We start from the raw sequence: 27,041 nt of genomic DNA on the forward strand, positions 1-27,041 counted from the left end.
CCAATAGAAGTATTGGACAAGACTCACATGCCATTATCAATAACCTCATAGTCACAGTTTAAAAATAGTATATAGAAATAAACAGTAAAAATCAATGTTAGTAATTATTTTATTTACCTAATATATTCAAAATATTTCAACTTGTAATCAACATTTTAAAATTATTGGGAGATTTTACGTTCTTGTTTTCGTCCTATGTATTTTACATTTACAACACCTCAGTTCGGGCCAGCCACAATTCAAGGGTTCAGTACTTCTGGCTGCTGCATTGGACAGCGCAGCTCTACAGGCCTTGCTGATGTGAGCGTGGGGCGGGTCTTAGCCAGATGGGAGCGGAGCTTCTCAGAACGCGTTTTGGGCCTCGTCGGCTGCCGTAAGAAGCGCCGGCCGTGGCGGCGCCACGTCCCCTGCCGCGGAGGGAAGGGGGTCAGTTGGGCCTCGGGGCGGGTGGTCATGGCCTTTACGCTGTACTCGCTGCTGCAGGCGGCCCTGCTCTGCGTCAATGCCATCGCCGTGCTGCACGAGGAGCGATTCCTCAAGAACAGTGAGTGGGGCCGCGGGGGCGGGCCGAGGGGGCGGCAGCGAGCTCCGGGGGCGCGGACCCGAGTCGGGCCGCGTGAGTGGACCACTTGGGCCGGGACAGACGGGCGGCCGAGGGCTCGCCTCTTGGGGCCCGTCCTTGGGTGGGGAAGCCGAGCCACTTTCGTCTCACCAGTGGAGTGAAGATTGTTCAGTGGGGTGAAGATTGTTCAGCAGACGCCCACTGTGTGTCGGACCCTGGGTGTCGGGATGGGCGGAGGCGGGGATGAGCCAGGGAACGCCCCTGCCTGCGTCCAGTTTAGGTTAGGAATTTAGTACCCTTCTCTGTGACCGCTTTTAATTGTCAAAAACCTGGGGTGTGAGTTTTCAATGAAAGAGGGAGGGGTGTGGCTCATTTTGGAGCGTAGGTAATCAGAAGAATGAACTGATGGAAGGCCATAGGGGTTCCTGGGCTTTGGGGATAAGAGGAAAGGGGACGTGTTGGGGTTATCACGCCATCCAGTCATCCATGTTCCAAGAAAAGTTTATTCAGCACAGTTTATTGGGTGCCTAGGATGTGCCAGGCTAGAATCTGAGAATACAGAGAAGACAGAAGTTATGCCTACCGGGATCTCACAATCCAGCGACCTCCATGCCACCTGGGCAGACTGCTTTTTTCTGCATGAGGCACAATTAAGGCAGGATACTGCATGATGTGCATCATTTGTCACAGCGTACCAAATATGTCTGTGTAGATCACTGAAACTCAAACCCATGAGCAAGATTTACTGGTTTCATTTATTCCTTCAGGAGAGATTTATTGAGCACAAATTATGTGCCAGGCGACACTGAGGTTAAAACAGTTGCCCTGCCCTCCTAATGAAAGTTAATCTAAATAAAAACTGAACAAGTACCAATAACAAGTATGCAGAATGTTATGAAAGAGAAGTGCTGGGAGATACTAACTTGTGAATCTTTGAAAGTTTGGAGGAAGTGTGTCTAACCTGAAATCAGATAAGTCAGTAAACATTAACTAGGTGAAGGGTTGGGAGGTGATGAGTAAGAGCTGGTGTGAAAACTGGTGTGGAAAGGTTGTAAGCAGGGCAGTGACATGACTTGATTTGTGTTATTTGCTGGTTACTGTGTGGAGAACAGATCAGAAGTGTAGAAGAGTGGATGTGGAAAGCACCATTCCAAATAGGGCAAGTAGAGATGGTGGATATAATATAAGTTGAATGGGTATAATAACAATAATGATACCTAACACTTAACACTTACCATGTGCCAGGATCTGTATCAAGTGCTTTCTACATATTAACTTGTGTAACCCTCACAACAACCCTATGAGACAAATACTATTTTCATTCCTGCTTTACAGATGGGGACCAGAAACACAAAAGAGTTGGTAGCTTTCTTAAGATCACACAGCTAGAGAGCAGCAGAGTTAGGGTTCAGTTCAGGCAGTCTGACTCAAGTTCATCTCTTCACCACTATGCTATCCAGAAAAGTAGAAGGAATCACATTGTGGGTTGAATTGTACCCCCCTAAAAGATATATTAAAGTCCTAACCCTTGTTTCCTTTTTTGGGAATAACGTCTTTGCAGGTGAAATTAAGTTAAGATGAGGTCTCACTGGAAAAGGATGGACCCTAAGTCCAATGAGGTGTCCCTATGGGGAGAGAGAGATACAGAGACACACAGACACAGGGGGAAGAAGGCCATGTGACAACAGAGGCAGAGACGAGTGGTGCAGCTGCAGTCCAGAGAATGCCAAGGATTGCCAGTAACTACCAGAAGCTAGGAGAGAGGCATAGACGACATTATCCCAAGAGCCCCGAAAAGGAACCAACTCTGCCAACACCTTGGTTTTGGACTTCTGGCCTCCAGAACTGTGAAAAAATAAACTTTCATTGTGTTAAGCCACATAGTTTGTGGCACTTTGATATAATAGCCCTAGGAAACTAGTACAAATCAGAAGATATTTTAAACGTAGAAAAGATAGAATTTACTGTTTGGACATTGGGAATGAGGAGAGAGGAAAAAGTCAAAGACCTCTCTTGGTTTTCTGGTTTAAGCAACTGAGTGAAGGGTAGTAGCTTTACTGGGTTGGCACTGGTGGAAAATTGTGGGGTGTGGTGCAGGTAACAAGGTGAAGAGATAAAGAAGTTTCGCACATGCTGTGGTTGAGATTTCTGTGAGATACGCAAGTGGAGATATGGAATAGTCAGTTGGACTTAAGTCCATAGACCAGAAGCAAGAGCCAGAGCGGAGGCTGAGATTTGAGTTTGTCAACCACAGATGATAAATTAAGCCATGTGAAGAGATGAAATTGTTCAGGGAAGGAATAGAGTACAAAGGAGAATTGTTGACCAGGACAGTCCTAAAATCTCTTCCAGTATTTAATGTTCAGGTAATGATAGAAGAACTGACAGGAGAAATTGATGAGTGAGCAAAACAGAGAGATGGGGAAATCTAGACAGTGGGGTTTCACAGAGGCCAAGGAGTGTTTGAAGCAGGAGAGAGAATACAACAGTGGAATGTTCTGAGAAGCCAAGCAAGATAAGGACTGAAAAGTGTCCTGAGGATTCAGGGTAGTAGAGGTCATTGGTGATTCTGCAGTTAACAACAGTGGGTAAAATCCACATTGGAATGGGGAGGAGCGAGTGGAAAGTCATAGAATGGAGACAGCACAATTATCCAAATGTATCACTGAGTTGGAGGAGATGAAATGGTAGCTGGAAGGGGATGCAGAGATATGTTTTATGATTCTTTTGTTTTTTAGGTCTCAGCAGCGACAATGAGAACTTGTCAGGTCTCTTCAATAAGTCAATGCCATGAAATAAGTGGGGAGGAAGTGACCACTGAGGCAAATATACAAAATATAAAAAAGACAAAAAGCGAGAGAGAGATGTAGGGAGATATTCATATGCAGCATGTGGACCTTGATTGAATTCTAGTTCAAACATATCAACTGTAAAAAACATTTTGGTAACATTTGAAGAAATTTGAGTATGGAGTAGATACTAGATGATATTAAGGAATCACTGTACATCTTGTTAGTGTGATAAAAATGCATACTGAAATATTTCAGTACCAGTAATTTATTTTTAAAGTAATCAAGCAGAAAAAAAGATGAAGCACGTAGGCAAAAAATCAATAATTATTAAATCTGAGTGATAGGTATGTTTTAAAACTTTCATAATTAAAGGTTAGAAAAGGAATTGCTAGGGGAAAAGATCTAGTAATGAGAGAAAAATAAAAGGTACAGGAGAGAAATGAGGTAATTGATAACTCAAGGATTCTGAGAAGGTGGATAGGGATGGGTCCTAAGGCACAGATGGAGGAGATGGCATTAAGTGGGAGGTGGGATACTTTCTTCATTGAAAAAGGAGGAAGGATTAGCTGGAGAAGGAGGAGGTTCCCAGATTTGGTGGCAGGAAGTTTTTCTTCATTCCTTATAACAAATAGGCCAGTCACTGTGAGCTAGGTGGAAAAGATGTAGCAGTGAGCATAACACAGTATCTTTGTTCTCATATCTTAGAGTCTAATGGTAGAACAGATAAATAATTATACAAATAGTTGAGTCTAGGATAAATTCTTTGAAGGAGGAGAACTGGGTGAGAACCATGGGAATATAACTTCCTGGTTGAATCAGAACAGCATCAGTTCCTAAGGAAATAGCATTTAAAGCTAAGTCCTGGAATAGGAATAGGAATTAGCCTATTTTTAGGTACCTTTAAGACTTCAAGTTAGAGATATCATGTAGGTATTTGCATATACAGGTTTGGTGCCCAGAAGGGAGGAGGTCTGGGAAGGATTTACACATGGGGATTTTCGGTGTTGGCTGGTAATTTGAAACCATTGGAATGAAGGCTATTTCTCAGAGGGAGAAGAGGTTCAAGGATTGAGTCCTGAGATTACTCATCCCTGTCAGGGTTCTTGGTTGCAAGCAATAGAAGCTGACTCTGCCTGATTAAACAGAAAGAAATTTACTAAAAGGTTGTTGGACAATAGAACAGTGGAGCAGAGTGGAGAATCCAAATACAGACACATATTTACATGGACACTTAATTTATGATAAAGTTAACAGTAGAGTGTGATAGAAAGGATGGTCCTTCAATAAATGATTCTAGGTTAACTGGATATTCAAAAAGAAATAAATGAATCTTGACCTTCTGCCTCAGGCTAAACACATAAGCCAATTGCAAGAGCATTGTAGATCTAAATGAGAAAGGTAAAACAAAGCAGAAGAAAACAAACTTTTTCTGAAAGGGCCATGTTAAAAATAGTAGGCTTTTGCAGGCCAGGAGGCAGAACTGAGGCTATTAAGTGGGTATATAACCATTTATAAGTGTGAGACATCATTCTTTTTTCCCCCAACTTTGAGATCTAATTGACAAATAACATTGTCTAAGTTTAATATGTACATGTGATGATTTGATACACGTATATATTGCAAAATGCTTACCACAGTAAGGTTGGTTAGCATATCCTTCACCTCACATAATTATCATTTTGTTGTTAATGTTGTTGTGGTGAGAACATTTAAGATTTACTCTCAGAGCAACTTTCAAGTAAACAGTGTTGGATCACCATACTGTACAGTAGATCCCCAGAGCCTATTCATCTAATAACTGAAAATTAGTGCCTTTTGACCAACATCTCCCCATTTCCCCTACCACTCCACTCCTGGCAACCACCATACTACTCTCTCTTTCTATGAGTTTGATGGTTTTAGATCCCACGTATAAGTGAGATAATACAGTACTTGTCTTCCTCTGAGTTATTTCACTTAGCATAATGTCCTCAAGGTCCATCTGTGTTGTCACATATGGCAGGTTTTCCTTGTTTATGGCTGAATAATATTTCATTATATATGTACACCACATTTTCTTTATCCATTCGTCTGTCAGTGGACACTTAGATTGTTTCCATGTCTTGGATATTGTGAATAGTGCTGCAGTGAACATGGGAGTGCAAATATCTCCTCGAGATAATGACTTCATCTGTTTTGGAAAAATACCCAGAAATGGGATTGCTGGATCATATAGCAGTTCTATTATATTTTAAATTTTTTGAGGAACCTCCATACTGCTTTCCATAGTGGCTGTACCAGTTTACATTCCTATCAACAGTGCACAAAGTTTCCCTTTTTTCACATCCTTGCCAGCATTTATTGTCTCTTGTCTTTTTGGTAATAGTCATTCTAACAGGTGATATTTCATTGTGGCTTTGATTTACATTTTTCTGATGAATAGTGATGTTGAGCACCTTTTCGTGTACTTGTTGGCCATTTTTATTTCTTCTTTGGAAAAATACCTAATCAAGTCCTCTGCCCAGTTTTAATCAAATTATTTGAAAATGCAATTATTAATGGAAAGCACCTCCACAATGGTAGTGTGAGAACCTCCACTGGACCCTCTTTCCAATAAAACAACTATAACTAGTGAAAATTATTTAAAAAACGAACATTTGAAGTCTCTGGGAATTGTCATAAGAGTGTACAACAAATGAAGAAACTTTTTTTTTTCCCCCAAGAAAATCTATTAAAGCTCAGTAAGAGCAGTGAGAATCTCTGGCATTTGAGCCACAACCAGCTCTTCCCTCTCCCCAACACACACACACACACAAAGGAAATGATAAAGATTACAGTGAAAATTAATGGAATACAGAGTAGAAAAACAATGGAATTAACAAAACTAAAAGCTAGTTCTTTCAGAAGATCAACAAAATTGGCAAACATTTAGCTAGACCAAGACAAAAGGAAAGAAGACTCAAATTACTAAAATCAGGAATGAAAGGTGACATCACTATCTTAGAGAATGAAAAGGATTATAAGGGAATGCTGTGAACAACTGTATGCCAACAAATTAGATGACTTAGATGAAATGGACAAATTCCTAGAAAGACTACAAACTATTGAACTGACTTAAGAAGAACTAGGAAATCTGATTAGACCTGTAACATGTAAAGAGATTGAGTTAGTAACTTAAAGACTTTGAACAAAGAAAAACCCAGGCTTCATTGCTGGATTTTACCAAACATTTAAAGAAGACTTAACACCGAAATAGAGAGGAGAGAAGACATCCCAACTCATGCAGTGAGGCCAGTATTAACCTGATATGAAAACCAGACATAGCACAAGAAAAGAAACTCCAGACCAGTATCTGCTGAATATAGACACAAAGATTCTCTACAGAACACTGGCAAACTAAACCAAGTGGGATTTACCCTGGAAGTGCAGGGTTGGTTTAACATTTTTAAATCAATTAATGTAATTCGTCATATTAATAAAATAAATAAAAATCACATGATATAATAGATGCAGAAAAACATTTGACAAAACCTAATACCCTTTCATGATAAAACGTTCAACAAACTAGGAATAGGAAGGAACTTCCTCAATCTGATAAAGAACGTCTTTGAAAACCCCTCAGTTAACAGACTTAATGATGAAAGACTAAGTGCTTTCCCCAGCTAGGAATAAGAAAAGGATCTTGCCACTCCTTTTTAACATTGTACTGGAGATTCTATCCATGGCAGTTAGACAAGAAAAAGAAATAAAAAACATCCAGATTGTGAGGTTGAAAAAGTAAATCTCTTGTTTGCAGATGACATAATCTTGTATATAGAAAGTCCTAAGGAATCACTAAAAAACTATTAGAACTAAGAAATGAGTTTAGTAAGGTTGCAAGATACAAGATCAGGAACAAAAATCAGTTGTTTTCCTGTACATGAACAATGAACAATCAAAAATGAAATTAAAGAAACATCATTTACAATATCATCAAAAAGAACAAAATACTTAGGAATAAATTTAACAGAATAAGTGTAAGTCTTATACTATGAAAACTACAAGGCATTGTTGAGTGAAATTAAAGAAGAATAAAGATTTTTAAAGATAATTAATGGGTGTAAAAACACTCCATGTTCATGGATTGGAAGACTAAATATTGTTAGGATAACAATACTTAATATTACTGATTTACAGAGTTAATGCAATGTCTGTCCAAGTCCCAGTTGGCTTTCTTTTGGCAGAAACTGACAAGTTGGGTCCTAAAGGAAATTCAAGGGATCCAGAATAGCCAAAACAACTTCGAAAGAGAATACAGTGCCCAGACCTTACTCCAGACCTGCGTTCAAATTTCCCAGAAGTGAAGTTGAGCAGTGTGTCTTTTCCAGAATTTCTACAGATGATTGAGATTGGTGCTCCTAGATGACAAGTACTGCCACAAACTATTGGAATGGCCTAGAATTGTTAGTACTTTGCCCTCCAGAACTTTGCTTTCCACATTTCCTCTCTTATCCAGAAATAGTACAGAAATATTTTGTTTGAGCCTGTGTTTTGAATATGGTTCCAGAACTAAGGGAAAACACCACATTGCCTTGACTAAGTGGATAAGCCATTGTTCTAAAATATCTGAATAGTTTTAAGATAGAATTTGAAAATATTTTAAGTGTTAAATATTGTTTATATAAGCTCTTAACTCTTCTTACCTAGATTTTCATAGTAACCTCCTCACTGGTCACACTCCATCCATTTTTGCTTCTCTTTATTCTCCCTTCTATGGGAAGCTGAGCGTGTTCCTCAGTGTTTGAAATTCTCAGTTCTTCAATATCCATAGCCTTCAACGTAAAATTCATACTCCCTTGTGTGACTTATAAACCCACCATAATGTTTCCCTTCCTCTCTGTCCTTCCCCTCTTTTACCCTTCACTAATATTTACCGTGTACCTTTTTTACCATGATACTCTTCTTCACTGCTGAGCCTTTACTCAAATTATTTTGTCTGCCTGTGATGACCTTGACTTACCTCATTTCTTTGACTGGCTAACTCTTCAGCCTATCCTTTAAGGCCTACTTCTGGCATTTGCCTTTCCCAGAAACCATCTCTGACCCATTTTGTGGGTAATATACCACTGCAGTTTCTTTTCTGTCTCCTCCAGTAGACTGACAACAAGGGTCCTTTCATCTTTACAATTCATTCCATCAGTCAATGAATGTTTTCTAAATAACTTTATGTTTCCATTATCATATTCTTGTGATTCCTGACTTGAGAGCTATCATATTTATACACATAGGTTAGCCAGTATTTTGGCAATAGTGCAGAGAACGTGTTGTTTCTTTTAGTGCTCCACAATGATGCTAATTTCCTTTATGTACAAGAAAAAAATCACATAGTGGATTTTTATTTATTTATTTATTTTTGGCTGCGTTGGGTCTTCGTTGCTGCGCACAGGCTTTCTCTAGTTGCGGCGAGTGGGGGCTACTCTTCATTGCGGTGCGTGGGCTTCTCATTGCGGTGGCTTCTCTTGTTATAGAGCATGGGCTCTAGGCATGGTGTGGGCTTCAATAGTTGTGGCTTGTGGGCTGTAGAGCACAGGCTCAGTAGTTGTGGTGCACAGGCTTAGTTGCTCCATGGCCTGTGGGATCTTCCCAGACCAGGGCTCGAACCCATGTCCCCTGCATTGGCAGGCAGATTCTTAACCACTGTGCCACCAGGGAATTCTCTACCTAATGGATTTTAATACCTGCCAAAATTGTTCTTACTAGGTTTCGTTTGTGATGCCCAGTATCAATTTGACATATATTTATTATGTCCAGGTTTGTGTGCCTGACACACAGTGAGGTCAAACAAACCGAAAAGTAGGAGTTTGGAGCAGAGAAAGGTTTATTGCAATGGCCAAGCAAGGAGATCAGGTGGCTCATGCTCAAAAAGCCTGAACTCCCCAGTGGATTTTGGGGAAGAGTTTTTATAGGCAAAATTTGGAGGGAGGGCTGCGGGGTATGTGACCTTCCTCTGACTGGTTGGGTGAGGTAACGGGGTGGTGTTCCAGTCAGCCTTCTGGTCCCAGCCAGTCTGGGGTCCATGTGCTTATGCTTAGCCTGACGTTACCATCCTCCACCTGGGTGGGGCCTTAGTTCCTGTAGAAGAGCTCAGACATCTGTGTTAGATTGTTACGTATATTCCTTGAGGAGGAACCAGGACCCTGCCCTATCACTGCACTACCATTTCTTGACTGCCTTTCCTTTGTTTCTGCATTCCCTCACTCCCGTAATTAGCAACTGTTCGAATCTGCCCTTTGGAACTCAGGGAAGATCTAGGAGGCTGAAAGCCTTTTTCCTCCAAACAAGAAACGGGGAACACAGAAAGGCTTGTGTACCCAGGAGGGCCCCACAGGGTCCTGCTTGGTTTCAGTCCCACCTTTTCTTTGATACTCCTCAGTCTTGAGAGGAACAAGTGTTGGACAAGGAGGGGAATAACATTTTGCTTAGAGATTTTTTTTAAAAATTTTTTATTGGAGTATAGTTGATTTCCAATGCTGTGTTAGTTTCAGGTGTACAGCAAAGTGAATCAGTTTTACATATACATATATCCACTCTTTTTAAGATTCTTTTCCCATATAGGCCATTACAGAGTATTGAATAGAGTTCCCTGTGCTATACAGTAGGTCCTTATTAGTTATCTGTTATATATAGTAGTGTGTATATGTCAATCCCAATCTCCCAATTTATCCCTCCCCCTCCCCCGCTTTCCCCTCTGCTAACCATAAGTTTGTTAGAGATGTTAATCATAAACTCAGCAGAGGAACTTGGTTTTAGGGGAATTCGGTTTCAGTAGTAGTTATGAGTAATACAGAAGAAACATTTCACACATGAAACTGTATTAGCTCTGGCTATCATAACAAAGTATCATAGACTGGGTGGCTTAAACAACAGAAATTTATTTTCTTACAGTTCTGGAAGCTGGAAATCTGAGATTAGGGTGCCAGCATGTTTGAATTCTAGTGAGGACTCTCTTCCTGGCTTGCAGATGGCCACCTTCTCACTGTGTCCTTACATGGCTGGGCAGAGTCAAGATCTCTCTCTTCCTCTTTTTGTAAGGCCACAGCCCTATCAGATTAGGGCCCGACCCTTAAGAGTCCCTTTAATTTTAATTATCTCCTAAAGATCCTATCTCCAGATACAGTCTCTTTGAGGGTTAGGGCTTCAACATGTGAGTTTGGGGGAACACAAATCAGTCCACAGCAAACAGTTAAAATATTACAAGTTGTTATTTGACTCAGGTTTGAATGACTGCTCCAGACCACTGTAATATTAGACTTTAGAATAGTGAGAGCTGTGTGAGCCTAAGTAATAGAAAGAGAATTCCTAAAGGAGGTAGACCTTAAACAGTAAATCAGGTTTGCATAAATGTACAGAGAAATGAACAAGGCATTCCACAGGCCTTGCATATGATAGACGACATAGTATGAGCATGGCAGTTTATAAAACATTGAAGAAGCCATCTGGATATGTAAGTTTCTATTTAAATATATACTCCTGAAAAACATTTGTTTAATTTCATCAGGGAATAAATGGAAATTACTGTGTTGGATTGGGAATTATATTGAACCAAGAGAGATTGGTCTAAGTATACTAGATCATTCACTTCAGCAGTGATCTTTTTGATCAAGGTAATTTTTTTAAAACTTACATTAACAGAGTTATTTGTGTAGTTTATTAGGTACTTTCACATTTATGATAGCATTTGATTCACATGCAAATTTGGTGACACTGACAAAGTAAAGCACATTCATTTTCTTTTATAGAAATGGAAACTGACCTCAAAGAGGCTGAGGTTTGCCAGGGTCAGCCAGTCCTCAAAACTGTAGCTAAAACTTTCTCTTCAAAATGTATCTAGCTGAGGGTTGTTGACTGAATCTGAATGGATTACCGTTTTGTGTGTGACTTTTTGAAGTCTGGGCAGTCGAAGGATGTATGTATATGTGGTGTTTTCCATTTAAGTTCATTCCTGAAATTTGGCAGCAGCAACTGCTGGGTGGTCTTATCAGTTGTTTTCTTCTAGGCCCTCTAGCTATGGACAAGAAAGCTGCAGAGTTCACTCTTTCTCCTTAAAAAAAAAAAAAAAAAAAAGCAAAGCTCTTTAAAGCTTTGGCTAGGTTCCTTAAAAAACAACTGACACTCTAAGCAGCAGTTGGAGAGAAAACTATTTGTTATAGTAAGAGATAATTCCTTGCTACTCTTTTACTTGTCACCTTTGTATTTGTCTATGGAATATCTAGACAAATGTTTTACTCTCTCTACCGAAAATTCAGTTTTCTTTTTCATTCTAGTGGCATAAGAACAGAGAGGCTAAAATTAGCTGATAACTTACTATTTTTTTTTAACATCTTTATTGGAGTATAATTGCTTTACAATGGTGGGTTAGTTTCTGCTGTATAACAAAGTGAATCAGCTATACATATACATACATCCCCATATTTCCTCCCTCTTGTGTTTCCCTCCCACCCTCCCTATCCCACCCCTCTAGGTGGACACAAAGCACTGAGCTGATCTCCCTGTGCTATGCAGCTGCTTCCCATTAGCTACCTGTTTTACATTTGCTAGTGTATATATGTCCATGTCACTCTCTCACTTCGTCACAGCTTATCCTTCCCCCTCCCCGTTTCCTCAAGTCCATTCTCTATGTCTGCGTCTTTATTCCTGTCTTGCCCCTAGGTTCTTCAGAACAATTTTTTTTTTTTTAGATTCCATATATATGTGTTAGCATACAGTATTTGTTTTTCTCTTTCTGACTTACTTCATTCTATATGACAGTCTATAGGTCCATCCAACTCACTACAAATAAATCAATTATGTTTCTTTTTATGGCTGAGTAATATTCCATTGTATATATGTTCCACATCTTCTTTATCCATTCATCTGTCAGTGGACACTTAGGTTGCTTCCATGTCCTGGCTATTGTAAATAGAGCTGCAATGAACATTGTGATACATGACTCTTCTTGAATTATGGTTTTCTCAGGGTATATGCCCTGTATGCCCAGTAGTGGGATTGCTGGGTCGTATGGTAGTTCTAGTTTTAGTTTTTTGAGGACCCTCCATACTGTTCTCCATAGTGGCTGTATCAATTTACATTCCCACCAACAGTGCAAGAGGGTTCCCTTTTCACCACACCCTCTCTAGCATTTATTGTTTGGAGATTTTTGATGATGGCCATTCTGAACTGGTGTGAGGTGATAACTCCTTGTGGTTTTGATTTGCATTTCTCTAATGATTAGTGATATTGAGCATCGTTTCATGTGTTTATTGGCAATCTGTATATCTTCTTTGGAGATATGTCTATTTAGGTCTCGCACCCATTTTTCGATTGGATTGTTTGTTTTTTGATATTGAGCTGCATGAGCTGCTTGTATATTTTGGAGATTAATCCTTTGTCAGTTGCTTCATTTGCAAATATTTTCTCCCAAGCAGAGGGTTGTCTTTTCGTCTTGTTTATGGTTTCCTTTGCTGTGCAAAAGCTTTTAAGTTTCATTAGGTCCAATTTGTTTATTTTTGTTTTTACTTCCATTTCTCTAGGAGGTGGGTCAAAAAGGATCTTGCTGTGATTTATGTCATGGAGTGTTCTGCCTATGTTTTCCTCTAAGAGTTTTATAATGTCTAGCATTACATTTAGGTCTTTAATCCATTTTGAGTTTATTTTTGTGTATGGTGTGAGGGAGTGCTCTAATTTCATTCTTTTACATGTAGCTATCCAGTTTTCCCAGCACCGCTTATTGAAGAGGCTGTCTTTTCTCCATTGTGTATTCTTGCCTCCTTCATGGGTTTATCTGTGGGCTTTCTATCCTGTTCCATGGATCTATATTTCTGTTTTTTGTGCCAGTACCATACTGTCTTTTTTTTTTTTAATAAATTTATTTCTTTATTTATTTTATTTTTGGCTGCGTTGAGTCTTCATTGCTGCGCATGGGCTTTCTCTAGTTTTAGCGAGCAGGGCTACTGTTTGTTGTGGTGTGCGGGCTTCTCATTGCGGTGGCTTCTCTTGTTGCAGAGCACGGGCTCTAGACACGTGAGCTTCAGTAGTTGTGGCACGCGGGCTCTGTAGTTGTGGCACGTGGGCTCTGTAGTTGTGACTCACGGGCTCTAGGGCGCAGGCTCAGTAGTTGTGGTGCACGGGCTCAGTTGCTCCGCAGCATGTGAGATCTTCTCAGACCAGGGCTCGAACCCATGTCCCCTGCATTGGCAGGCGGATTATTAACCACTGCGCCACCAGGGAAGCCCCATACTGTCTTCATTACTGTAGCTTTGTAGTATAGTCTGAAGTCCGGGAGCCTGATTCCTCCAGCTCCGTTTTTCTTTCTCAAGATTGCTTTGGCTATTCGGGGTCTTTTGTGTTCCCATACAAATTGTGAAATTTTTTGTTCTAGTTCTGTGAAAAATGCCATTGGTAGTTTGATAGAGATTGCACTGAATCTGCAGATTGCTTTGGGTAGTATAGTCATTTTCACAATGTTGATTCTTCCAATCCAAGAACATGGTATATCTCTCCATCTGTTTGTATCATCTTTAATTTCTTTCATCATTGTCTTATAATTTTCTGCATACAGGTCTTTTGTATCCTTAGGTAGGTTTATTCCTACGTATTTAATTCTTTCTGTTGCAATGGTAAATGGGAGTGTTTCCTTAATTTCTCTTTCAGATTTTTCATCATTAGTGTATAGGAATGCAAGAGATTTCTGCGCATTAATTTTGTATCCTGCTACTTTACCAAATTCATTGATTAGCTCTAGTAGTTTTCTGGTAGCATCTTTAGGATTCTCTACGTGTAGTATCATGTCATCTGCAAACACTGACAGCTTTACTTCTTCTTTTCCAATTTGGATTCCTTTTATTTCTTTTTCTTCTCTGATTACCATGGCTAAAACTTCCAAAACTATGTTGGATAATAGTGATGAGAGTGGGCAACCTTATCTTGTTGCAGATTTTAGAGGAAATGGTTTCAGTTTTTCACCATTGAGAATGATGTTGGCTGTGGGTTTGTCATATATGGCCTTTATTATGTTGAGGTAAGTTCCCTCTATGCCTACTTTCTGGAGACTTTTTATCATAAACGGGTGTTGAATTTTGTCGAAAGCTTTTTCTGCATCTGTTGAGATGATCATATGGTTTTTCTCCTTCAATTTGTTAATATAGTGTATCACATTGATTGATTTGCATATATTGAAGAATCCTTGCATTCCTGGGATAAACCCCACTTGATCATGGTGTATGATCCTTTTAATGTGCTGTTGGATTCTGTTTGCTAGTATTTTGTTGAGGATTTTTGCATCTATGTTCATCAGTGATATTGGCCTGTAGTTTTCTTTTTCTGTGATGTCTTTGTCTCGTTTTCATATCAGGGTGATGGTGGCCCTTAGAATGAGTTTGGGAGCTTATTAATAACTTAATAAAATTTAGTTAAAAAAAAGTTAAAATTAGTTAAAAAGTTAAAATTAAAAAGTTTAGTTAAAAAGTTAAAATTTAGTTAAAATAAAGTTTATTAATAACTTAATAAAATTAAGTTATTAAAATAGAAAAAAATATTAAAAATAGAAAAGTAATAAAAAAAGAAAGAGAGAAAGAAAGAAGAGAGCAAACAAAACAAAAAACAAATCCACCAATGATAACAAGCGCTGAAGACTATACTAAAAAAAAAAAAAGCAAAAACAAAAAGACGGACAGGCAGAACCCTAGGACAAATGGCAAAAGCAAAGCTATACAGAGAAAATCACACAAAGCATACACATACACACTCATAAAAAAGAGAAAAAGGAAAAATAAAAAATATATATATATAAAATAAAAAAAGGAAGAGAGCAACCAAATCAGTAAACAAATCTACCAGTGATTATAAGCTTTAAATACTAAACTAAGATAAACATAATACCAGAATCAAATTAGATGCAGAAAGCAAGCCTCATGTCCACAGTTGCTCCCAAAGTCCACCTCCTCAGTTTGGGGATGATTCGTCATCTATTCAGGTATTCCACAGATGCAGGGTACATCAAGTTGATTGTGGACATTTAATCCGCTGCTCCTGAGGCTGCTGGGAGAGATTTCCCTTTCTCTTCTTTGTTCGCACAGCTCCCGGGGTTCAGCTTTGGATTTGGACCCGCCTCTGCGTGTAGGTCGCCTGAGGGCGTCTGTTCCCTGCCCAGACAGGACGGGGTTAAAGGAGCAGCTGATTCGGGGGCTCTGGCTCCCTCAGGCCGGGGGGAGGGAGGGGTACAGAGTGCGGGGCGAGCCTGTGGCGGCAGAGGCCGGCGTGACATTGCAACAGCCTGAGGTGCACCGTGTGTCCCTCTGGGGAAGTTGTCCCTGTATCACGGGACCCTGGCAGTGGCGGGCTGCACAGGCTTGGGGGCGGGAAGGTGTGGATAGTGACCTGTGCTTGCACACAGGCTTCTTGGTGGCTGCAGCAGCAGCCTTAGCGTTTCATGCCTGTCTCTGGTGTCCGCGCTGATAGCCGCGCCTCACACCCATCTCTGGAGCTCGTTTCAGCGGTGTTCTGAATCCCCTCTCCTCGCGCGCCCTGAAACAATGGTCTCTTCTGTCTTAGGCAGTTTCAGAGTTTTTCCTGGACTCCCTCCCGGCTAGCTGTGGCGCACTAGCCCCCTTCAAGCTGTGTTCACGCCGCCAACCCCACTCCTCTCCCTGGGATCTGACCGAAGCCTGAGCCTCAGCTCCCAGCCCCCACCCTCCCTGGCGGGTGAGCAGGCAAGCCTCTCGGGCTGGTGAGTGCTGGTCGGCACCGATCCTCTGTGCGGGAATCTCTCCACTTTGCCCTCTGCACCTCTGTGGCTGCGCTCTCCTCCGTGGCTCCGAAGCTTCCCGCCTCCCCCACCCGCAGTCTCCGCCCGTGAAGGGTCTTCCTAGTGTGTGGAAACCTTACCTCCTTCGCAGCTCCCTCCCACTGGTGCAGGTCCCGTCCCTATTCTTTTGTCTCTGTTTTTCCTTTTTTCTTTTGCCCTACCCAGGTATGTGGGGAGTTTCTTGCCTTTGGGGAAGTCTCCAGTGTTCAGTAGGTGTTCTATAGGAGTTGTTCCACATGTAGATGTAGTTTTGATGTATTTGTGGGGAGGAAGGTCATCTCCACATCTTACTCCTCCACCATCTTGAAGGCACCCCCTCTGATAACTTACTATTTTTGAAAAATTACTCCAATGCTCTTCCCTCCCTATATTGTAGAATTTTATCCTGTTTTGTTGAAGAGCAGTTGGAAGGTAAATTTTTTCTGGGAGTCACTCCTCCCATTGTGTAAAAGCATATATTTAAATATCTTTTTGGAACAGGTCTAAAAGATAAAAAGATTGTTGAAAATCATGGTTTCTCATAAAAACTGAGTGTATGATCCACAAAGTGGTTAAAACAAGTTCTTTTTTTACCATGTAAGAGCTTGTGGCCATGAATGGAAAGGATTGATAATTTTAGCATTGATAAATTTCCAAAAAGCAAGTAATGGAAATGAAACCATCTAAACCATCTAAAGGTGGTTATAAAGCAAGTTTAAATATTCAGAGTGATTCGTGGTTAAAACCCCTCTACTTTTTGGAACCCATCCCTGCCATCAGGATGTTCATGCTCTGGAGAGGAAGGCCTCATTCCAGAGGGGTTTCTCCATAGAGGAGCAGCTTTACAGGCTTTCTTTTTAAATGTTATTTTTATTTTTATCAAAGCAGTATATGTGTGTGGAAAAAAGGTCAAAAAAGCCCCTTCAGTTTATAAAGAAAGATAGAAGCCTTCTGCTCCATCTCTCCTCAACCTCCCCTGTTCTTCAAAAGCAATTATTTTCAACTCTTCCAAGTTTTAAGTCACTGACCTGCTACTGTGGAAGGGTTTAGCACAGTTATGCCATCAGCAGCACACTCATTCTTGTGTAAGCACAAATACACACGTACTTCCCTTCTCCATCTCTCCCATCTCCAACCGATTATTGGTGATATCAATATTCCATATTTACATTACTATGACTATGAATATTACAGCTGAACAGTAAAAAAAAATCATAATTTTATCCTTTCTTCTAGTTGAATTATGGTTTGGCTGTAGAATTCTAGATTGGAACCAATTTTTCTTCAGAGTTTTGAAGACACTATTCCATTTAATTTTCTCACTTCCTTTGTTGATGTTAAGAAGTCTAATGCCATTCTGTTTCCTGATTCTTTGTAGGTAACCTAAGTTGCCTCTCTAAAAGCCTTTAGGGTATTCTCTTTATCTTTATAGGTCTGAAATTTTACAGTAATGTGGCAACATGTGGGTCTCCTTTTCATTCATTGGGCTGTGCTCTGATTGGGCCCATTTGGCCTAAAGTCTCATATCCCTCAGTTCTGGGATATCATCTCTTAATATTTGTTTGATAATTTTAAAAAATTTTTATTGGAGTATAGTTGATTACAATGTTGTGTTAGTTTCAGGTGTACAGCAAAGTGAATCAGTTATACATATATCCTCTGTTTTTTTTTTTCTTTTTAGATTCTTTTCCCATATAGGCCATTACAGAGTACTGAGTAGAGTTCCCTGTGCTATACAGCAGGTTCTTATCAGTTATCTATTTTATATATAGTAGTGTGTATATGTCAGTCCCAACTTCCCAATTTATCCCTTTCTGCCCCCCCCGCCCCCGCCACCATCCCCTGGTAACCATAAGTTTGTTTTCTACATGTGTGACTCTACTTCTGTTTTATAAATAAGTTCATTTATACCTTTTATTTTTTTTAAGATTCCACATATAAGTGATATCATATGGTATTTGTCTTTCTGTGTCTGACTTACTTCACTCAGTATTCACTCAGTAGGACAATCTCTGGGTCCATTCATGTTGCTGCAAATGGCATTACTTTTTTCTTTTTTATGGCTGAGTAATATTCCACTGTATATATGTGCCACATCTTTATCCATTCCTCTGTTGATGGACATTTAGGTTGATTCCATGACCTGGCTATTGTAAATACTGCTGCAGTGAACATTGGGGAGTATGTATCTTTTTTTTTTTTTTTTTGTATCAAGAACTAGTTCAATAAAAGAGGACTGGAATACTGATGTTATGTTTGTTCCACAAAACCATGGTTTGTCTTCATTTGGAATAGCTAATGTATGCTTTTTTTTTTTTTCACACACACACACACTGTATTTTATTTTTACAAGAGATAAATAGACTGACACCAAGCATTGTAAATGGATGACCACAACAAAAGCAACAATGATTGCAATTACCAAACACGAAACACACTCATACTATGTCATAATATTGACATTCAGTCCAGTAATCCTCCACTGTAACAGCTCCTTTACTTTGCAGTGAAAATTGATTTCTATATTCTTTGCCTCTGAGTCCTTGTGGGATTTTTTTTTTTTTAATTCAAACAGAAAGTCACAAAAATTATAATCATCCTCATCAGTTCACTCAGTCCCATGTAATTAATTTTTTTTTTATCTTGATCTTTTGTTAGCACTTTTATGAGTACATCAGTTTTTCATTAGAGTTCTGAAAATGCTTATTCATTCAGTTCAGCAGTACAGTTACCAGAAACCGGTACTTGTCAGAGTCTTTTCTATGAATTTCTTGAAGATGAAACCCTTTTATAGGAACATATTTGCAAAAGCACCAGAGTACACCCAGAACTGTCTGTAAGTGACAAAAGACTTAAAAATGACCACGGTTAAAGATTTGATGAAAGTTCGTAATAGTGCAATTATGGGGAGTAATTGCGGAGTATGTATCTTTTTGAATTATGGTTTTCTCTGGGTATATGCCTAGGAGTGGGATTGCTGGGTCATAGGGTAGTTCTATTTTTAGTTTTTTAAGGAACCTCCATAATGTTCTCCATAGTGGCTGCACCAATTTACATTTCTACCAATGGTGTAAGAGGGTTCCCTTTTCTCCACACCCTCTCCAGCATTTATTGTTTGGAGATTTTTTGATGATGGCCATTCTGACCGGTGTGAGGTGATACCTCATTGTAGTTTTGATTTGCATTTCTCTAATAATTAGTGATGGTGAACATCTTTTCATGTGCTTTTTGACCATCTTGTTTGATAATTTTTTCCTACTTTTTTTTCTCTCTTTCTGGAACTCCTGTTATTTTGACATATTGATACTTTCTTTTTCCTTTAATTTTGCCTTGTCTGGTAGGTGACTTCAACTTAGTGTGTCGGCCTCTTCTTTTGAACTTTTATGCTAATATAGCAAGAACAAGCTCTCCTTTTTTTTTTTTAAATAAATTTATTTATTCATTTTTGGCTGCGTTGGGTCTTCGTTGCTGCGCACGGGCTTTCTTTAGTTTTGGCGAGCGGGGGCTACTCTTCATTGCGGTGTGTTGGCTTCTCTTGTTGCGGAGCATGGGCTCTAGGTGGGTGGGCTTCAGTAGTTGTGGCATGCGGGCTCAGTACTTATGGCTCACAGGCTCAGTAGTTGTGGCTCACGGGCTCTAGAGCGCAGGCTCGGTAGTTGTGGCGCATGGGCTTAGTTGCTCCGTGGCATGTGGGATCTTCCTGGACCAGGGCTCGAACCTGTGTCCCCTGCATTGGCAGGCGGATTCTTAACCACTGCACCACCAGGGAAGTCCCACTCCTTCTTTTTTATGTCCCCTTTTTTTTTTGGCATCTTGTCCTCTGGGGTTTATAGCTACAGTAGTTGTTCTCTCTCTAAGGATGTTTGTTTTTTTTAAAAATGAACTTCTATTTCTTGCATTGTCTCTTCCTCAAAGTCTTCTTTTCTGGTTTTGTTCTGTCTTTCCATGTTAAGAATTGTTCCCTCTTGACTGTCAGTTCATTCTAAAGAGTAAAGCACTGAGAGGCTCTTAGGAAGCTCTGTGTATGTGGTTGGGATTTGCTCACCAGTGGGCCTCTCTGTAAGTTCGCTCTTTCATTAAAGCCCCCAGTATGTCAGTATCTGAAGTCTTCTTGGGCAGCTGGTCAATTTCCAGAGTAATTTTACAACTTCCTGTCTGCAGAATATAAGTGTTCTTATTTCCAGGCTTACTTGAGACACAAGCAAGGAAAGTGGGCAGGAGTCTGACACTTAGGTTTGCAGACTTTAATTCAATCCACCCTCCCTAGATGTCCCCAGGTCCAGAGCTTCCATGCTTCAGTCTCTGCTGAGAGTAACCTCTGTCTTCTGAGGGTATAAGAGAGGGACATTCTTCATATCAGTTCAGTCTAGGGAAGGGGATGGGATGGGAGGGGAAGGAGGAGCGGCGCTAACTGCTCTTGTGGAGACTTTTCAATTAGTCCTCCTGTGTTTCAGCTTTGTCGCCCTCACTGGCATTTTGAAGTTTCTTTCAAGTTTCCAGGGTTCTCAGCACGATTCACCTCAGTTTTTTATTGTGTGCTCCCTGGATGTTTAGGTTTCAGCCTTCTCTACTAAGTCAGTTATTCTTCCCTTTATTTTTCATTGTCCAGATTGACTTCTCTTGCCTGCAGACTTCTCTCTTGTTACTCTTTTAATGTCATTTTTAGTAGGGTTTCAGGAGAAAGCTAAGATAAAAGTGTGTATCCATTGATGGAGTTCAGGACATGCTACCCCCAAATAAGGCACCGTGGTATGTTGAATATCTTAAGCTGAAGGAGTTAGAGAAAACACCAGAATCAGAGAGGTCACTCCGCCCTCCTCCCTCCCTGGCCCTTCTTTCTTGAAAGCAGGAGATAAATCTCCCGTGTGAAAGGTATCCTTCCTGTACCAGGAGGAAAGGAGACATTCTTATCACCAGAGACAGGGAATTTAGGGCCGGGAAGACTGTATAAACAGACATTATTACATTTCCTACCCATAGCCCAAACCCCTTTGTTTTGCTAATTCTTCACAAATTTGTTCTTTTGTCTAAAAGGTAGAAAAACTTCCTGCTTTGGTCAGTTTTTCAGATCTTCATTTTCTTGTGAAGACTCCCAGGTACATGTAAAAACTTAATAAAATTTGTGTGCTTTTCTTCTGTTAACCTGTCTTTGTCAGTTTAATTTTCAGACATAGCCAGGGACCCTAAGAGGGTCAAGGAAAACTTTCTCCTTCGTTACAGTAACCATTATGTTTAAGTAAAACCAGGCTGCTTTCTTATTGTGCAGAGTTGTTAAGTAGGTTTATATGAGTAAGACTAAACTGGTTTGGAAAATGATACAACTGGTGGTGGTGGTCATTTTGTGTTTTATGTCTTTCTAGAGACACTATTATGAAATAGTTTTTACCACATTATAAGTAGTTAAAGGCTGGTACTACACCTTTGAACTTAGATTACAAAAAGAGGACTGCCATGTAGTGGAGAATGCTGATTGAGCTCCCTGGAAGAGTGAGACAGGTATGTGGGAGAAAGAACTTACAGTAGAACTTGTTATATGGTAAAAGTCAGCGTTGGAGAAACAGCGTAAGTGTATTTGCTTGTCGGAGAGAGAAGTAGATCCAGAATTAGGAAGCAAGATGCAGGTGTATCTTCTGAGATTGTTTTTATCTTGGAGAGATGTGTACATTTAATATTGGAGGATTTCTTCGTCCCTCCCGCAAAGCTGCAATTGAATGATTGGTTACACTTTGTGTGTCTTAAAAATAAAGAAACATGTTTCTTTGGAAGTTTTATCTGCGATTCTAGGATTTACCTTATCTTTCTTTATCCAAAATTAACTTGGTCTGCTATAAATTCAGATTAATTCCACAAACATTTACTAAGTACTTGCTCTGGGTGGGGGAGAGGGGAAAGGTAAAGACAGACTAAATTCAGTTCCTGTCTTCCAGGAATTTATAATGTAACTTACAATCAGTAGTTAACTATTTGGGGAGCAAAGAGAAAGGTTTATTATGACATGGGAGGGAATTAGGAAAGGCCCCGACATTGAAGTCAGACAAACCTAGATTCAGAAGCTGCCTTTAACATGTATAGCAATTAGTGGGTAACTGAGTAACCACTAGTTACTTGAAGGGTTGTAGTATGATACAAGGCTAGCATGTCAATTTAAGGAATTTCTAACTTCACTCAGTAGGCAATGGGAATCATCACACATTGTGAGCTAGAAAGATCTGACACTTTAAGGGAGAAAGAAGTCGAGACGAAATTGCAGAGGCATCTATTGAGAGTCTGGCAAGAGATAGTAGAGGCTGTGATATTAACCACTGTGATAGAAGTTGTGCTGCGGGAGCTCAAAAAAGAGTGACAGCCCTGTGGATGGGGAAGGCTGTAAGCACAAGTGAGCTAGGCCTTGAAGGGTGAGTGGGAGTGAAAACACATCAGCTCTGCTGTGAACTTGAATTTTACATTAGTTTTATACCACAACATATCTCAGTGTTGATGTGACCAAAAAATTTAAAAAAAAAAAAAGCAAGCAACCGTTATTTAACCTTTATTTCAACCAAGTAAAAGTTGATTAAACAAAGTGAAATCTTGTTACCTGATACATGGTTCTTTCATGTATAAAATAAAAACTTGTTCTCTGTCTTCAAGTTTAAGGGTTAACATGTCAGGAATTAATTAAGCCCTGTAGTTATATGAGAGTAAAAAACTACATAGTCATGTGAGATATGAAAAATGGACCTGAAATGAGGACAAGAGAAGGACGTTGCAGAAATGAGGCCATGTAAGCCTCCAGAAGAATGCGTAAGGCAATAAAAAAAGAATTAGATAAAGGTAAAGAAATAATGATTTATATTATCAGGAAAATGATAGAAGAAGGTAAAAGACTCATTTACTGAAAATAAGTGGGGTTAGGGTTAGATAATAGGCTAAATTCCTTACCTCAAAATTGAGAAATGAAGAGGAATGATCAAGTTAAAAAGATGTGCCTCTGTTGTCAGGTTAGAGCATGCTATGAAGGCCTAACCAATCTGCGACCAGGTTTACATTAACATTTCCCCAGATGAACAGATGGTGAAGCTCAGCTGCAACACTTTTATACTGATAATTACTTTGGGTTTTATGAATTCTGAATTGAGCTAATTATTCAATTTGACAATATGCTTTGTTTTTAATTCTGACCTGAAAAATATTTTGTTTGTTAGTTTAGAAAAAGAGAAAGAAAACAATCAGGGTGTCACAACAGTCATCTTTACTGAATACAGTGCCATGGAAGAATTTATTAGACTGTAGTTTATTTTATAAAATCAAAATTGAAATTAAATGAGTTTGTGCTGCTTATCAAAAGTAAAAAATATACTCAAGTTTTTAAGTCATATAACTATACTTTATGTCTAACAAAGGCTCAAAATCATCTTTAGAAGGTGACTAATGAGGGAGCAAGGTGAGTGCATAATAAATTTTATCACAGCTAATCATCTTTATATTATGCAGTTGGCTGGGGAACAGACCAGGGAATTGGTGGATTCGGAGAAGAGCCAGGAATTAAATCTCAGCTAATGAACCTTATTCGATCTGTGAGAACTGTGATGAGAGGTAAGAAGAAAAACTAGTGGAACACTCTTAATTTTGTGGTTTGATTTAAGTAGCAAAACTTCCAAGTGTGAATGCCATTTTTGTAGTGGGAACTTTTTTCTATAATATTTAACTTGGCTTTACTGCTTAAAAGTTACTAGTTTCTTTCCTAGCTTGCCTCTTATTTCTATCTAAGCCACTTGATGCAGATGGAATGCTCAGTGATGTAATATTTGTATGCTACCTGTATGTCACCTCTCAGAGTTGAAAGACAATGGTGTTCTTGCCTTTTAGAAATTCTTTTGCTTCTAAGTAGAAGAGTCATCTAGAGTCCTGTAAGACTTTCAAGAGAAAAATACAGGGTCCCATATCTGCTATTTTTATTAGAAAATATTTTAGAGCAACTCAAGAATTCAAAACCTTTTATTTAAAACCATTAAAATTAGGGTCTCTTTCTCTCTCTCTCCCTCTCTGTTAGCTGCTTTCATCACAGCTTTGGGTAGAATGATAAGTTTGATTCTTAATTTAGTGATGAAGCTACAGAATCTTCTTTGCACTGTATTTCTAATGTCAGTTGTCACTGGCAGCCATGTGGGTCTACTTCCACCTGGGTCCAGTATGCTTCTGTGTTCCCAGAGCTGTACCAGCACTATCCACAGATGACTTTGTATTGATCTTGTACCAGTGTGACCCTTATCCCCAGTCACACAAGCCCACTTTACAATAAGTTTTGTATTTTATGATCCAATGCATTTTTGAATGTTACTTTGTTATAAGGATTTGCAACGTGATTCTGATGACATACTGTATTTCCATCCTTCCTGGATGCTAGTAACTATGTCTTCGTTTTTTTCTGATTTTTTAATAATAAAAAACTGTTTTGTTTTTTTTTTCTTTGCAGTGCCATTGATAATAGTAAACTCAATTGCAATTGTATTACTTTTACTATTTGGGTGAAGATCAATGGGGGAAATGGAGACTCAGGAGAAGAGCTGCCAGCAGAAGATATTACTTCAGTCTTTATTGGAATATACGTATCTTAGCTGGCTGACCTTGGACTTGACAAAAATGTAAACCTGCCAATAAAACCAGAGTCCCTATTTATCTGATTTTTTTAAATGTTGCACTTATAGTTTTATTGCAAAAAGATCAGATCATCAGAGGCCAGATTGGAATACATTTGATTGCTGACTGCTGATAAAAGTTCATGCTATGATAAAGATTGTTAAAAGGGTGCAGGACTGTCACTTCTGTGTTTTTCGAGGTTTCTTTCTTTGACTTCTCAGGGATGAATTTTTTTTTCAAAGTTCCTTGTGACTTAGCTATGATGTGCGAATGATTATTCTCCTAGATAAAATTTAAAGGATTTTTAAAATATAAAATGTTAGATAGGAAATTTGGATTATTTTATTTTGAACTCTTTGGTTAAATATTTTATCTGTATACTGTCTCAGCTATGAAAAATTCAAATTCATAGTAACTATTGAAGAGCAATACTCTGATTTCTGGGAGAATTCTAATTTTGTAAGTCAGTTAGTCATATGATGATTGTGTTTTTAAGTTTTAAGTTCTTTTCATGCATTTGTTATTTTATTAATTGGCCTGAATGATGAGACCAGGTCAGTATCTACATATTTCCATAGGTAAAAAAAAATCCGTATAGAAAAGTCTATGCCCTTTTTAACAATGATGACTTATTTTTTAAAATCAGCATAAATAGCAGCCTGCAGGAGCAATCCTAAACAATCACCATTAAACCATGCTACGTAAGAAGACTTTGTTGTGAAGCATTTACCTCCCCAAATTATCACGTTTCCGTTTCTTGGAGTAGCACATTAAGGGGTGTGATTTGTAATTCTTCATTCTGTCAGTCAGTAAAGGATTCATGGTGGATAAATTGTCTTTTGTTTTTTTATGTCTTAGACCATCCCATATTTGCTTATCCCATAATACTGTTTTATGCAGAAAGATTAAAACAATGTAAATGGTTTTTCTGGGAAGTATTAGTTTTAATATTTTAAAGGGGGTGGAATGGAATCTTTGTCTATAGGAGAACTTTGTAAATAAAGTTCAATTTCCAAGTGAAACACTTGTTTTTGTACTTCAGTATATAACCTGTCTGTTAATTAATCTCATTTTGTGTGCAACACTTTTATATGTTCTTTGCTGTAAAATCATTGAGCACAGATTTAATGAAAGTAAACATTCACATTCCTTTTTTTTTTTCTTCAATGAATTAACAGAATTGCTGACATAATCAGGAAGACTCGTGAGCAATTTTGATTCTATGACTTAAGTCACTTCTAAAACTTCGGAGCAGGTATTGGATGCCTATTGGCCATACCTGAGCTGGAGATGGAAGAGCGGAAGATCTCTGAGCAGGGGGGCCTTGCAGCTGAACCAAAGAAATGTACCAGGGATCCTAAGTGGATTACTTGGCTCATGGGAGTAACTAACGTATTTGGCACTTAAAGGCAATGTTCTTTTGGCCTTAGAAGGATCTGACGCACAAGTTCAAGTTTAAGCTGCTGAACAGATTCAAAAGTAGCAGTTAATTGAGGGCACTCCTGTTTCTCCACAGGCAGTGAGCCATATAGAATTTTAAAAAGAAAGAAAAGAGAGACCTTGGCCTGATACCATTTTCATTAAGACCTTACAACACACCTTTATATTCATTAATTGTCGGAATACTGTCCAAGTTCACACTCCAATGGAGAGCAGTCATAGCAGGGCAGGATCAGAGTTTTCTGTAGCAAAGTGGTTCTGAGGAAAGTGCAGCATGGACATCAAAATATTTCATCTCTAAAGGACTCTTACACAGTTCTAGCTTTACTGTGCCTGAAGGCAGGTCTGTAAGCTTTCACAGGTTAACCCTGGTTTATCCAGAGAAGTTGCAATTCAGTAACGATAGTATCTTGTTTTAGTAGACAGTAACTTAAGTGCCTGCCTGCCTGCCAACATCTTCCCCCTTAGCCATTATCAGGATTAACAATTTGTGATTATTCTGGACTCCAAATATCTGTGGTGTTAATGGTCCTGTGTATTCTGACCCTGTGTCTATATGCCTATGACCTGTGGTGAAGGCTCTTGGCTGTAGTGTGTACATACTCAAATTCATACCCTAGTCCTTAATCAAGTACAGTGGTTTTCAAACTTCGATTGTTAACAGCAGAACTACATTTTCAAAAGAATAATCACATAGAAGTGTAATCGTCCGATATCTAAAACAGATGGGAGCAGGTCCATATATCAGTTGAAGCGGGAATGGGACCCACAGGCCCACTGTTCAGCCTCCACCTCACTGTTAACAAGCTTCCTAAGGCACTTCCACGAAACCCTAAGCTTTCAAAAACAT

At 39.2% G+C, this 27,041-nt stretch overlaps 1 protein-coding gene across 1 annotated transcript; it reads left to right on the top strand.

Moving 5' to 3' along the window:
- Positions 1 to 378: 378 nt before the first annotated feature.
- Positions 379 to 25,732, top strand: IER3IP1 (immediate early response 3 interacting protein 1). The gene is made up of 3 exons (XM_061169792.1): positions 379 to 544; positions 23,606 to 23,707; positions 24,588 to 25,732. Exons 1-3 carry the CDS (start codon positions 454 to 456, stop codon positions 24,641 to 24,643), a joined length of 249 nt encoding a protein of 82 aa, XP_061025775.1. The 5' UTR covers positions 379 to 453; the 3' UTR covers positions 24,644 to 25,732.
- Positions 25,733 to 27,041: the final 1,309 nt, after the last annotated feature.

The sequence above is a fragment of the Eubalaena glacialis genome, chromosome 15 (genome assembly GCF_028564815.1).
Source record: "Eubalaena glacialis isolate mEubGla1 chromosome 15, mEubGla1.1.hap2.+ XY, whole genome shotgun sequence".
Classification (NCBI taxonomy): Eukaryota; Metazoa; Chordata; class Mammalia; order Artiodactyla; family Balaenidae; genus Eubalaena; species Eubalaena glacialis.